This window comes from Ursus arctos, unplaced genomic scaffold, assembly GCF_023065955.2.
Source record: "Ursus arctos isolate Adak ecotype North America unplaced genomic scaffold, UrsArc2.0 scaffold_18, whole genome shotgun sequence".
Lineage (NCBI taxonomy): Eukaryota > Metazoa > Chordata > Mammalia > Carnivora > Ursidae > Ursus > Ursus arctos.
Window position 1 is genome coordinate 24419939 of NW_026622852.1, and position 15719 is coordinate 24435657.

Sequence of the window (15719 nt, forward strand, 5' to 3'; positions counted from 1 at the left end):
AGAAATTTATTATTATTATTTTTTAAAGATTTTATTTATTTATTTATTTATTTATTTATTTATTTATTTGACAGAGACAGCCAGTGAGAGAGAGAACACAAGCAGGGGGCGTGGGAGAGGAAGAAGCAGGCTCCCAGCGGAGCATGGAGCCTGATGTGGGGCTCGATCCCAGGACCCTGGGACACCCCGAGCCAAAGGCAGACACTTAACGACTGAGCCACCCAGGTGCCCCCAAAAGAAATTTAATATGAACTTGTCATCAATCATTCTACTCCTAGTTGCTTTGTAATATGTTGAGTGAGCTCAAAAATAGTTTCCTGGTTACAGGTAACTGCATTTTCAAAGTAGACAACCAGCAAACTCCATTTCCCCACAGACCATGTATTAAAATGAGGTTTTCATACATACTGTAATTCACTCTGAATTTTATAGCTACGGCAACTCAGAATCTCCTTGTTCTTTATCATTTATTAAACAAATTTGGGGGGGGGGTGCCTGGGTGGCTCAGATGGTTGGGCATCTGCCTTTGGCCCAGGTCATGATCTCCAGGTCCTGGGATTGAGCCCCACATCGGGCTCCTGCCTGGCTCTGCAGGGAGTCTGCTTCTCCCTCTCCCTCTGCCTCTCCTCCTGCTTGTGTGCTCGTGCGCGCTCTCTCTCTCTCTCAAATGAATAAATAAAATCTTTAAAAAAAATTTTTTTAAGAAAATAAATAATTAAATAAATAGATAGATAGGTAGATAAGTTTTTTAAGGGGCGCCTGGGTGGCTCAGTCACTTAAGTGTCTGCCTTTGGCTCAGGTTGTGATCCCAGAGTCCTGGGATCGATCCCCACATCGGGTTCTCTGCTAGGTGGAGAGCCTGCTTCTCCCTCTCCCTCTGCCTCCTGTTCTGCCTGCTTGTGCTCTTTCTATCTGTCAGATAAATAAATAAAAATCCTGAAAAAAATTATTATTTTTTAGAATAGATTGATTTTTTAGAGTAGTTTTAGGTTCACTGCAAAATTGAATGGAAAACACACAGTATTTGATGATCTTTAGGATATAGTATTTTTTTTTAAAGATTTTTATTTATCTATTTGACAGAGAGAGAGACAGCCAGCGAGAGAGGGAACACAAGCAGGGGGAGTGGGAGAGGAAGAAGCAGGCTCCCAGCAGAGCAGGGAGCCCGATGTGGGGCTCGATCCCAGGACCCTGGATCATGCCCTGAGCCGAAGGCAGATGTTTAACAACTGAGCCACCTAGGCGCCCTAGGATATAGTATTTTTAAGATCCTACTGTTTTAATAGGCTTTTCCTAAGACATGTTGTCTTAGCTTGGGCTGCCATAACAATATCATATAGGGGATGGCTTAAAGAAAAGAAATTTATTTTTTCACAGGTTAGGAAAGTAGAAGTCCAACATCAAGGTACCAGCACGGTTGGGTTCTGAAGACTCTTGTGGCTTATCTCTTTGACCTCACATGGCTTAAGTAGAGAGCGAGCTAGCCCTCTGGTATCTTGTATAAAGTTTTTTGCCAAAGTTCTCTGCAGAGAACCATAACTTTTTAGAATAATAAAATTTAGGCTTTGTGAGTGGTGAATGGCCTAATTACACATAGTTTATGATCTTTGTAATAATTTAAATGGATGATATGCCATTATCAGCTTTTCAGAAATTGAAAGAACTGCATATGACAAGAGTCCTCTACAGTAAAGCTGTAATCATAAATTATATTTTAATATTATACAGAGAAGACCAGGTAAAAGCAATAGTAATACTGTATTAGTCAGGGTTCTCCAGAGAGACAGAACCAATAGCATATGTAGAGACACATATTAGAGGAGGTTTATTATGCAAGTTAGCTCACATCGTTATAAACTCTGAGAAATTGCACAATCTCTGCAAGCTGTAGAACTGGGAAGGCTGAGATATAATTTGGACTGAATCCAAAGGCCCGGGAACTAGGGAGCTGCTGGTGCAAATCCTAGAGTACCAAGGCCCAAAAACCCAGAGTTGGCAGTGTTCCAGCTTAGGAGAATTTGTCCTTTGCCTTTTTGTTCTATTCAGGCCCTCATCAGATTGGATGCTGCTTGCCCCAGTAGGATCCCTATCCCCATTATGGTGGATATTCTTTACTTAGTCTACTGATAGAAATATTAATTTCTTCTGGAAACATCCTGACATAACATCCAGAGGTAATGTTTTACCAGCTGTCTGAGCATCCCTTAGCCCTGTCAAGTTGACATACAAAATAAACCATCCCAGATACCTATCTTTTTCAACCATTCCTCCCTTCCCATCCATGTATGGTCTTTCTGTGCTTTGTGTACACCACTATGTTCACAGCGGGTATAATTAGGAAGTACATTTGAACCCTTTAAATAGCAAGATGTTTTAAAATAAGGGTTTACTCCCTTCTTATTTGATAACGCTCTGTAAAATTGTTAGATAATGCAACAAATGATAGCTCACCTAGTTCTGCTCCATCTTCTTTGCTCATTTAATGTACATTTCTTTCTCTTAAATTATTAAATTTCCCTTTTTGGTGGAATTATCTAATAGAGCTGTGGTTTTTCTGTGATTTCTCTGGGAATTTACTTTGTCATTCCACCCAGGAATCAAGTAATGAAACCAAAGAAGTCCTATTAAAATTGATTACAAATAAAGTTGTAATATTATGTTCTCTGATGATTTTTCAGTGCTAGGATAAACTGCTTAAAGTTCATTATTCTTAAACTTACTTCATATAAAATTTAAATAAAAATTTAAAAATTCTAAAACGTTTAAAATTTTCATTAAAGTGAAAGCATTTTAATCTCTAGGTGTTATAAACATACTAAAAATGTTAAACCCACGTCTTGGGCGCCTGGGTGGCTCATTCGGTTAAGTGTCTGCTTTCGACTCAGGTCATGATCCAGGGGTTCTGGGATGGAGCCCCAAGTTGGGCTCCCTGCTTGTGGGGAGCCTACTTCTCCTTCTCCCTCTGCCCCTCTCCCTGCTTGTGCTCTCTGGCTCTATCTCTCTGTCAAATAAAGAAATAAAATCTTAAAAATGTGTGTGTGTATGATCTTTTAAAAAAATTAAAATGAAATATAAACCCACTTCTTAAATAATTTTAGACTTACGTTTCCAGAATAGTACAGAAAGTTCTCATATAACTTTTACTTAGGTTTCTCTAATGTTAACATCTTATACAAGAATAGTACATTCATCAAAACTAAGAAATTAACTTTGGTACAATACTGTTAAGTAAACTACAGACTTTATTTGCAGTAAAGTGTGGAATGGGGAAGTTAAAACATACATTACTTGTCCATAGCTGCTCTCTGTTCCTCTATAGAGGTGAGACAAATTCTATTTCTGTATTATGTTATTAAATCATTGAAGCATGCCTGAACTCTGTGGTTTTAATCTACATAAAGATGCTGAGTGCTTGTTAAAATTTTCTTATCAGTATTTATTATTATCACTTTTTAAAGTGTGCATTTGATGAACATTAAAAATTTACATAATTTTACTCAGTGGTCTTTAAAAATGGACCTGCATAAAACGTTTCTCTTTGAATTCATTTAAAGATTCTTCAGATGAACAGAATGCTTTCTTATGTGCTAATCAAAAGTGTGTAACCTAAAATATTTTGTTTGCTTTAGCTACTAAGATAATTTGACATAACTTTTCTTTTGTACCCAGTAAAATATATTTGTTTTTTAAATTGTTTCCATAATTAAAACAAGTCATCATTATTCGACTTGTAAAATATTCTTTATTTCTAAATCATTAAAGTTTTGTAGAATGTTCCTGTGTGACTTTCATCTTGGTTTATATGAATCAAATGAATAAGATAGAAAGTCAACCAGAAACCAGAGGATTTTGATTCTGATTTGGTGTTGAAATTTTACCTAGCAAATGCAATTTAATAATATACATTATTAAAAGTTCGAATTCTTCATTATGCTTTATTTGGATTTTTCATTTTTCCTTATAGTTTTTCTTCAAAAAAATTTAAATAAGGACACTAGTTTGCTCTGTGAGGGTATACAAACCTGAAGGATTTCAGTATAGGTACGTTAGCTATCATTTAGAACATCATAATATTTAGGCCACCAAATTTGTACTTCTGTAGAGCTGGGCTCTGGTTTGTAAATAGTCTTTGACAAGCAGGATTTAATGTATATTATGTAGCTATATTCGTGGATTTGCATATCTTATGCATTCTCTCTAACTTTAAGGTACAGGGAAGAGATTTCCCTAGGCAGTGATGTGCCCAAATTTGGTTGCATATCAGAATCCTGGGGAGAAGTTGTTAAAATACTGGAGATTTTAGTTTAAATGGATTTGGAGGGGGCCTCGGCCAGATAGCCTTCATTTTACATTTAGAACTGCCTTTCTGGGCGCACCTGGTTGGCACAGTCAATTAGGCATCTGCCTTCGGCTCAGGTCATGATCTCAGGGTCCTGAGATTGAGCCCCATGTCAGGCTCCCTGCTCAGCGGGGAGTCTGTTTCTCCCTCTGTCCCCCACACCTTCCCACCACCTCGTGTGCAAACGCTCTCAAATAAATAAAATCTTTTTTTTTTTAATGATTTTATTTATTTATTTGACAGAGAGACAGTAACAGAGGGAACACAAGCAGGGGGAGTGGGAGAGGATGAAGCAGGCTCTCAGCAGAGGAGCCTGATGTGGGGCTTGATCCCAGGACTCTGGGATCACGCCCTGAGCCGAAGGCAGACACTTAACGACTATGCCACCCAGGCGCCCCTCAAATAAATAAAATCTTAAAAAAGAGGAAAAGAACTGCCTTTCTGGAGACCTAGAACTTCCACCATGCTTTAAAAATAATAGCTATAATAAATAAAAATAATTTATGAGGTGAAATTCACATACATAAAATGAACCATTTAAAGTGAACATAGGGGCGCCTGGGTGGCACAGCGGTTAAGCGTCTGCCTTTGGCTCAGGGCATGATCCCAGGGTCCTGGGATCGAGCCCCACGTCAGGCTCCTCCGCTATGAGCCTGCTTCTTCCTCTCCCACTCCCCCTGCTTGTGTTCCCCCTCTCACTGGCTGTCTCTATCTCTGTCGAATAAATAAATAAAATCTTAAAAAAAAAAAAAGTGAACATAATTCAGTGGCCTTTAATACATGATCCCAGTGTTGTGCAACTATCATCTCTATTTGTAAAGTATTTCCATCACTCCTGCATAAAACACCTTACAACACAGTTTCTCCCCATTCCCATTTTCCCCTAGTCCTAGTCTCTGACAACCATGCCCCCAGCTTTCTGTCTCTGTGTATTTATCTATTCTGGATATTTCTTATAAAGGGAAGCATACAATATGTGACCTTTTGTCTCTGGCTTTCACTTAGCCTAATGTTTTGGAAGTTCCTCCATGTTTATTGTGTATCAGTACTTCATTTTTTAAAAAAAGATTTTATTCATTCATTTGAGAGAGAACACAAGCTAGAGGAGAGGGAGAGAGAATCTGAAGCAGATTCCATGTTAAGCACAGAGCCGGATACAGGGCTCAATCTCACGACTGCCGGATCATAACCTGAGTCGAAACCACAAGTTGGCTGCTGAATCGACTGAGCCATGCAGGGGCCCCAATACTTCATTTATCTTTATGGCTGGATGATACTCCATTGTATCCATCCATCTATTGATGGACATCTGAACTTTGTCCATCTTTTGGATGTGTGAGTAGTGCTGCTGTGACCATGTGTATATACGTACTTGCTTCAATACTTTTTTCAGTTCTCTTGCTTGTATACCTAGTAGAATTATGGGATCAAATGGTAATTCTGTTTTACTTTTTGAGGAATGACCAGATGGTCTACAGCAGATGAACCATTTCATATTCCCATCAGCAATGTATGAGGGTTTCTGTTTCTCCACATCCTCACTAATACTTATTTTTAATTTTTGTTTTAATTCTGGCCATCACAAGGGAATGTGAAGTGATATTTTACTGTCATTTTGATTTGCATTTCCCTACTGACTAATAATGTTGAGCATCCTTTCATGCTTATTGGCCATTTATGTATCATCTTTGGAGAAATGCTTGTTCAAGTCCTTTGCCCATTTTTTTAATTGGCTGGTTTGTCTTTTTGTCTTTGAGTTGCGGGAGTTCTATATAATTAAGAATATTAAACCCTTATCAAATATGTAACATGGAGATATTTCCTTCATTATCTATAGGACTTTTTAAAATCATTTTCTTGATAGTGTCCTTTGCATAAAAGTTGTTCATTTCGGTGAAGTCTGGTTTATCTTTATTTGTTGCTCATGCTTTTGGTGTCCTACCTAAGAATATATTGCCATATCGAAGGTCATGAATATTTGCCCCTATGTTTTGTTTTGTTTTTAGAGAAGGAGAGGAGAGGGACAGACGGAGAGGACGAGAGAGAGAATCTTAAGCGGGCTCCAAGCCCAGTGGGAGCTCAACGCAGGGCTTGATCTCATAACCCTGAGATCATGACCTGAGCTGAAATCAAGAGTCACTTAACCAACTGAGCCACCCAGGCGCCCCGGTTTTGTTTTTAAAGAATTTTATGATTTTAGCTCTTAGATCTTTGTTCCATTTTGAGTTAATTTTGTATATGGTGTAAGGTACAAATCCAACTTCATTCTTGTTTTTGGAATTCCAGTTATCCTGCCATCATTTGTTGAAGAGACTATTATTTCCCCATAGAATGGACTTAGCATCCTTGTCAAAAATCATTTGGCCATAGATATATGGATTTATTTAGGGACTCTCAGTTCTAGTCTGTTGGTCTGTAGGTCTATCATTATGCCAGTCCTAAACTGTCTTGTTGACTTTAGCTTTATACTAAGTTTTGAAATCAGGAAGTGTGAGTTCTGACTTTACTCTTTTTTTTTTGAAGATTTTATTTATTTGAGAGAGAGAGAGAGTCTCTGTGCATGAGCCGGGAGAGGGGCAGAGCGACCAGCAGACTCTGCGCTGAGTGTAGAGCCCGATGTGGGTCCCAATACCAGGACCCTGAGATCAGATGCTTAACTGGCTGAGCCACCCAGGCTCCCCTTTACTCTTCTTTTTTAAGATTGTTTTTGCTGTTGTGGGTCCCTTAAATTCTGTATAAATTTTTGGATCATTTTCTCAATTTCTGGAAAAAGGGAAGTGAGGGATTTTATTAGGATTTCAATCTGTAGATCAAATAGGGGAATGTTGCTATGTTACTATTTAGTCTTTTTACTCACTAACAACAGGATGTTTTTCTCTTTACTTAGATCTTTAATTGAGCAGTGTTTTATAGTTTTCTGTGTACAAATCTTTCACCTCCTTGGTTAGATTTATTCCTCGGTATTTTATTCTTTCAGATGCCATTGTAAATGGAATTCTTTTCTTAATATCCTTTTTAAGTTACCCTGTTTAGGTTATTTCTGGTATAGAGAGGTGATTCTGATTTTTGAGTGTTGATCTTATATCCTACAACTTTGCTGAATTTGTTTATTTGCTTTAGTAGGTAGCTTGTGAATTCTTTGGAATTTTCTTTGTCATTTTTGAAAAAAATTGTACTTCTTCCTTTCCAGTTTGTATGCCTTTTATTCCTTTTTCTTGTTTAATGCTCTGGCTAGAACTTCCAGGACAGTATTAAATAGCAGTGGTAAAAATGGTTATCCTTGTCCTGTTCTTGATCTTAAGAAAAAAGATTTCACCATTTAGTGTAAGACTAGCTGTGTTGTTGTTTTCTTTTTAATTCCCTTTACAATATTAAAATACTTCCCTTCTATTTATAGTTTTTCGAGTGTTTTTATGAAAAAGTTTTGGATTTTGTCAAATGCTTGCATCAGTTGAGATGCCCATCTTTTAATGTTGTTTCTAAGTACAAATCTGTGTATGTCATTCCACTGCTCAGAAATTTTGTGTATGTAGTTATTAAACTCAGAACAAAGTAACATATTCCTCTGGTCTAATTTTTGTACTCTATTTTTCATTACAAGTGGGTTCTTCACTACTGTGGTAGGTAGAATAATGGTCCTTTGGAGAAGTCCACATCCCAATCCCTGGAACCTGTGATATGTTAGCTTATATGTAAAGAAAAATTAAAGTTGATAATCATTAGCTGACCTTAAAAATAAAGAGATTATTCTGGATTATCCAGGTGGCCCCGATGTAACCCAAAGAGTCCTTTCGAAGAGGTAGGCAGAAAATGAGAGTGTGAGATGTGACTATGGAAGAAAGGCCCAGAGAAATGCAACACTGCTTGCTTTGAGGATGGAGGAGGGGGGACCAAGAGCAAAGGAGTGTGGGTGGCCATTAGAAGCTTAGAAAGGACAAGGAAAGAGATTTTTTTCTGAGAGGCTTCAGAAAAGAGTTCATTGCTGCTGACACATTAAATTTAGCCTTGTGAGAGCAGTGTCAGGTTTTGACCTACAAAAGTATAAAACAATTTTTGTGATTTTTTTTTTTTATGGCACCAATGCAAAACAAACACAACTACCCAAGCATATTCTGTTTATGATGTTGGTTTATTTCTCTGGGCTAACTCATGTCTAAATTTCCTCTAGGTTGTTAAAATTGTACTTACTGTTCAAGACCCATCTCAAAGCTTTCTCAGACTCTAAGCCTGTAGTTCATCTTCCACACCATGTGGCAGGTGTCCTCTATCCAAATATACCCTAAGTTTCTCTCTCCTTGTTTCTGTTGTGCTTTTTTTACCTTCCTCATGGCATCTAACAAGTTTTAGAATTTAGTATTTGGTATTTTATTAAAATTTTATTCTCTTTTTTAAAATGTTCTGTTATCTTGATATGGTTGTGTATTTTGTGTGTATGTCTAAATTTGGGTTATATATGTAAGATTTTTATACTTTAGTTATATCTCTATTTAGAATTTTGAGTCTTTCATTTTAGACTGAGATTGGTGACTATATCTTATTCAGTCTTTTCTATTGAATAATGGTCTATGATGCATATAGTAGGCAATCCGTATGTGTTTGACTTAAGCTAAATGTACATATGGATTAGGTCCTGTAATTTAAATGTATGAACGAACCAAGGATGCCTGAGTGGCTCAGTCAGTTACGCATCTGCCTTCAGCTCAAGTTATGATCCCAGGGTCCTGGGTTGAAGCCTGTGTCAGGCTCCCTGCTCAGCGGGGAGTCTGCTTTTCCCTCTCCCTCTGCTCCCCACTCTGCTCCTGCTCATTTGCGTGCTCTCTCTCTCTCAAATAAATAAATAAAATCTTACCCAAAAAAGTAGGGAATTTTATCCACATCCTGAGGGAGTTATAGTTCGGTTGTTGGGAGACATGTTTTCAGTTTATGTGAACCATAATTATTGAAACCGTTGATGTTAAAGGTGATTTTAGCATCTCTCTGGACAGATTTTAAGCAAGGTCAAATTGTGGGGGGGGGGGTCTTTTTATATACTTTAGGTTCACATGTGTCTGAAAATAAAGATACTTAGTTGTTTCTCAAGACTCTTGAATCTCAGTTCGTCATATTTGTCTGTTTTTGAAAGATTTTTTACAGAAAGAGAAGAGAGCTAGAGCACATGAGCATGAACGGTGTGGGGGGAGGGGTAGGGTGAAGGGCAGTGTGGGGCTTGATTCCCAGTGTGGGGCTTGATTCCACAACCCCAAGATTATGACCTGAGCCAGAATCAAGAGTCAAACGCTCCACCGACTGAGCCACCCAGGTGCCCCTCTCTATTTTTAATTGAGTTTTTTTAGAAGCATGGTGCTACAAACGTAGTGCTTCTTTTTTAACTAAGAAATACATCTTGCAGATTGGTCAGAACTAATATTTATAATACAAAAACTGTTTAATAATTCTTCAGTGTTGGGGTGCCTGGGTGCCTCAGTTGATTGAGTGGTTGACTCTTGGTTTTGGTTCAGGACATGATCTCATGGTCGTGGGATTGAACCCCTCATTGGGCTCTGCGATCAGGGCAGAGTCTGCTTCAGATTCTCTTTCTCTCCCTCTAGCTCACTCTCTCTTTCTCTCACAAATAAATATATAAAGTCTTTTAAAAAAAAATCTTCAACATTGATTGCAAAGATGAAGAAAAAGCAGAATTGTTTTCTCCCCTAATGATGAGAGAACAAGTTTTCTAGGAATAAAAGAAACTTCAGCAGAAGTGATGTCCCTTTTTACATCATATTTTTGAGTATTTACTGAATGTGATGTTTGTGTCTCATAGAATGGAGACGTATGCATTTCGATTCTTCATCCGCCTGTAGATGACCCACAGAGTGGAGAACTGCCCTCTGAAAGGTGGAATCCTACTCAGAATGTCAGGTAAGGGTTTACGTAAGGAATAATCTGGCTTTTAGGTGGTTCTGAAGATTGGATATTATCTTTTAACAAATATAAAAGAATCCTTTCTGTACTTGGTTGTTTTGTCTTCTGCTAGAGCTTAAAGTAACACGTATGCATCATTTTGCAGAGTCATATTTACAGAGCAGTAATGGCATATGTCACTCATTTCTTTATGTTCCTCTTAGAAGATTTTTCTAGTCTGAATTCTTCCTTTTAAATTATTGTAAGTTCCATCCTGCATCTTTGGATCTCATGATTTCCATGTTTGGATTGGTTGCTTCCTTATTCTAGGATTCTTATTATATTTTGCAGAAAAATCTGTCTTTACAAACTCAATTGACTTCATGTACTTATTACTTTTAAAAGACCTTCCATTGTTATTTTTTGTTTGTTTTATATGTGTGTGAATGTTTCTTAATGATTTGAAGGGCTTGTGTATTTCTTTGATTCCCTTTGATTATCCTTTTTTTCTTCTCTAATTTTTATTTAAATTCTATTTAGTTAACTAACACACAGTGCAATGTTAAGATTATTCATCTGTTAATCAGTCTATAAATAGATGGATATTTAACCACTTGTTTGTTTGGAGTAGTGGTCTGTATGTTTCGGAGTTAGTCACCTAACCCTTAAAAGAATTTTGAAAAACTATGTACACTGTTGCATGTTTTTATAGGTTTTTGTTTGTTTGTTTGTTTTTTAATTTTATTTTGAGAAATCTCTACACCCAACGTGGGGCTTGAATTTACAACTCCAAAACAAAGAGTCGCATGCTCTACCAACTGAGCCAGCCAGGTGCCCCCACTGTTGCATGTTTTTAGGTGCAGGGTTCTTTTGGTGCCTCTCCCACTCCCCCTGCTTGTGTTCCCTCTCTCGCTGGCTGTCTCTATCTCTTTCGAATAAATAAATAAAATCTTAAAAAAAAATCATTATAAAAAAAATGAGGCAGAAATACAGCTTCAATTTCATATGTATACATAATGTATGAGTAATATACATTATATATTCTAATATATATAACATAAACAGACGTATTAGATGCAATGATTGAGACCGTATTTACATATGACAATGGAATAAAATTTTATATGGCAGTGAAACTAAATGCTTTTAATTCATTCTAAGTTATTTGGCAAAAATCACAATGATCAATTGTCAGTCTTTAAAAAAACAAAACCGTTTTACTGTGATATAATTCCCATGCCCAACCATTCTCCCATTTTATGTGTACAATTCACTGTTCTTTAATGTAAGTAGAGTCGTACAAGTATCCCCACAATCAATTTTAGAATTTTTCTTTTCTTTTTTTTTAAGTAGGCTCTATGCCCAGTGTGGAGCCCAATGCAGGGCTTAAACTCACGACCCTGAGATCAAGACCTGAGCTGAGATCAAGAGTCGGACACCAAGCCGACTCAGCCACTGAGGTGCCCCGTGAACATTTTTATCACCTCTAAAGAAACTCATATCTGTTATCCTTCAACTCCCACCCCCACACTTCTACCTGCAACCCTAGGAAACCACCAGTCTACTTTTTGTCTCTATAGATTTACCTATTTGGATATTTTGCAGGAATAGTGTCATTCAGTATGTAGTATTTTTGTGATTGGCTTCTTTAACTTAGCATTTTTTTCAAGGTTCATCTTTGTTGTAGCATTAATCAGTACTTCATACCTTTTTATGGCTGAATAATAATTCCATTGAACGCTTATACCACACGTTGTTTATCCATTCATCATTCAGTGTCCCTTTGGGTTGTTTCCACTTTTTGGCTGTTATGAATCATGCTGCTATAAACATCATGTACAAGTTTTTACATATACACGTTTTTATTCCCTTGGATATATACCCAGGAATAGAATTGCTGGGTCATATGATAACTCAGTGTTCAACTTTTTGAGGAATTGCCAGAGTGTTTTCCAACATGGCTGCACTAAATAGTACGTTCCTACCAACAGTGAGAATTTGTTTCTCCACATCTTTGTTAACACTTGTAATTATCTGTGTTATTATAACCATCCTCGTGGGGGGACATGGTACTTCATTGTGGTTTTGTTATCGAGGTTTTCTCTTTTAAATGACTTTTAAAATTTTAGAACAGTTTTAGATTTTTGAAAATGTGAAGATAGTAAGATAGTTCTCTAGAATTCCATGCATGATACCAAGTTATATTTAAGAAGCATGTCTCCTTAGGCAACTGTGACAGTTTCAGACTTTCCTTGTTTTTCATGACCTGGACAATTTTGAGGAGTACTGATCAGTTATTGTAAAAATGTCCCCCGGTTGGGAATTTTCTGATGTCTTCCTGGTTATTAGAGTAGGGTAATGAGTACTGGATAGGAAGACCATGAAGGTAAAATATATTGTCATCACCTTGTATTAAGGGTACATAATATCAGCATGACTTACCACTGTTGATGTTAACATTCATCACCTGGCTGGGACTCGTTTTTAGGTTTCTCCCATGTAAAGTTCCTTGTTTTCCCCTTTCCATTCTGTACTCTTTTGATGGAAGTTATAGGTGCAGCCAACACATAAGGAATGGGAATTACACTTCCATGAGGCTGAGATATCTGTATAAATTATTTCAAAATCTTCTGCACAGGAGATTGATTAAAATCAATACCTAAATATGTATATATGTATGTATTTATACATTTATTTATTCAATCATTTTGTACATCTTTTTTCTTTAAAGAGGGAGAGAGAATCTTAAGGAGGCTCCATGCCCAGTACAGAGCCCCACACGGGGCTAAGTCTCACAACCCTGAGATCTGACCTGACCTGAAACCAAGAGTCAGATACTCAACTGACTGAGCCACCCCAGTGCCCCTTTGTTAGTCATTTTTAATGATCTGAAAAGCTAGTAACTTAACTAGGAACTCTACATTTGTTAAAAATGGAAAGTGGGAAGCTTCTTGACTTACATAAGGATTTCTTACTGGTTTCTACCAAGTTAGTTACTTCTCACCTTCTGGGAAGTGTATACCAAAGAGTCTGTTCAAGCATATCAGATTACTGTTGATCATGTGTTAATTATGCTGATTACTCATTCCTTTAGGTACCTTGTTCAATATAGTATACTTAGAAAGAATTGAGAAAATAAATATATTTTGGATTTCTATACATCTAGCCCATATATTTTTTAAATCAGAAAAAAGTGTCTCCCTTTTTTAATTCAAATAAGTGTGTTGATATACCTCACCTTGACAACCATCTTGCTTATGAATTCTAATTCTCAGATAGATCAGGCATAGAACTTTGCCAAAATTTATTATGTCTATGAAATTAGGAATCACCACATATTCCCCATACTTTATGCTTTACTTTAATGGGACTCTTCCTCAGGGATAATGCATTTCTTAATAATAATGAGAGGTGGAATTAGTAAGTTCCTTTTAATGAAAATGTAATTCCAGCAGCCCCTATCTATACATGTCTGAATTTATTGTACTCCATCACATACCAAAATACTTTTTTAAAACATCATTCTACACTTTTAACAGGATTATTTATGAGAAAGGAAAAACTATTGGCTTTATGTGTAAATTTCTCTTTCTTTTATACACTTTACATTTTATTACATCTGGACAATGCATCCTAGGAATATTTGGGATGTGTGGAAGGTATGCATGCCTTTTGTAAAGAGCAATTGTGAAAAGGGATGCTGGAAAGGAGACCTGATCTGATACTTTATATACCCCCAGGTGCACGAATATATCAAAGACCACTTCTTTTGCACAGGATCTTTTATGATCATTAGCAAAATTCATATATTTCTACTTTTTCATCCCTCATATTCCTTATACAACACAGTTATAGCTGGTTATTTGTACCTTTAACCTATATTTATCCTATTACTTGATTTTTCAGCCTCAACCTGTATTTTTTTTTTTTAAAGATTTTATTTATTTATTTGACAGAGATAGAGACAGCCAGCGAGAGAGGGAACACAAGCAGGGGGAGTGGGAGAGGAAGAAGCAGGCTCATAGCGGAGGAGCCTGATGCGGGGCTCGATCCCACAACGCCGGGATTACGCCCTGAGCCGAAGGCAGACGCTTAACCGCTGTGCCACCCAGGCGCCCCTAAAAAATTTCCTTCTTGAAATGTTCCGATTTTGTGTTTTTGTGTATTTTAATCTGAGACTCTCATTCCTGCCATGTGTTTTCAGGGATATATCAGCCAGCAGTAGCTCCAGGATTGCATGGAGGAAGTATTAAATTTGTTAGTTGCTTTAGAGGCATAGAGAAAAACTGTTAATATATGACCCATGAAACTGTCTCATTTTCAGGGTGCCTGTTTAGTTTCTGCCTTTGGCTCGGGCTGTGATCCTGGGGTCCTGGGATGGAGCCCTGCATCAGGCTTCCTGCTCAGTGTGGAGTCTGTTTCTCCCTCTTCCTCTCCTTTTGCACGTGCACTCAAATAAAATTTTTTTTTGAAAATCTTAAAAAAAAAAAAACGGTCATATTTTCCCACTCATGACAGATTTCTTTGCCGTGATGTCCTCTTTAAATTCCTCTCCCATCTTGAAGATACATAATAAGGACTGAATTTTAACTGGGTCATCTGGTGTTACGGGTCCATCTTTTGAAATGGCATAAATGAGAGATTAAAAGGACCTGGGTTAACTGGAAGAGTCAGGCATTGGGCTTCACTTCTCTGTAGTTGCCAATCGGTTTTCATCAAATAAGGCTATGCCTGTAAAACCTAAGAATCTCAGTCAGTCATTCTGTTTCTCTTCCTGTGTATGTGTATGTTTTAAGAGTCAAAGTAAGTTTAGGCTTTTAAGAATGAACCCTTTCTACCTCACACTGCCTGGAGATATGTGTATAATATTGAAGAAAAATGCCAAACTTTGCCTGCTTAGTTTCCGGGCAGACTCATAAGCCAGGTCTTATTTGTTGTGCTAGGGCCAGTTTTTATGCTCTCCCTCCTAAAGTTGTACTTGTGGTGACATAGTAGCTAACAAAGAGAGGTCAAAAACTGGGGTGGGTGTGGGGTGGAGGGGCACCTGGCTGGTTCAGTTTAATAGAGCATGTGACTCTTGATCTCCGGGTTATGAGTTCTAGCCTCACATTGGGTGTAGAGCTTACTTTAAAAATGGGAGGCCAGACCCAACTCATTGACCATTGTCTGTATGTTGAAAAGGGACAGATACAATATTACTCATTGGGCCATAGATGTCCAATTCTGATTTTTTTTTTTTACGATTTTGTTTTACTTATTTGATAGACAGTAAGAGAGCACAAGCAGGGGAAGTGGCAGAGGGAGAGGGAGAAGTAGGCCCCCCAGTGAGCAGGAAGCCCAGCGCAGGGCTCCATCCCAGAACCCTGGGATCACGACCTGAGACAAAGGCAGAAGCTTAACTAACTGAGCCACCAGGTGCCCTAATTCTGATTTCTTATCTCCCTTAAATACTACTTTAGTTTTGATGTTTTTAAAACCTGTCTGGGCTCTATGAACT

At 37.6% G+C, this 15719-nt stretch overlaps 1 protein-coding gene across 1 annotated transcript in view; it reads left to right on the forward strand.

Moving 5' to 3' along the window:
- The window catches only part of UBE2R2 (ubiquitin conjugating enzyme E2 R2), a 102022-nt gene that overhangs the window by 75628 nt on the left and 10675 nt on the right, over nucleotides 1–15719 (forward strand). The window contains exon 3 of the mRNA XM_026506366.4: nucleotides 10143–10240. Coding sequence (XP_026362151.1) covers nucleotides 10143–10240 — 98 coding nt within the window. The remainder of the gene's footprint in view (nucleotides 1–10142; nucleotides 10241–15719) is intronic.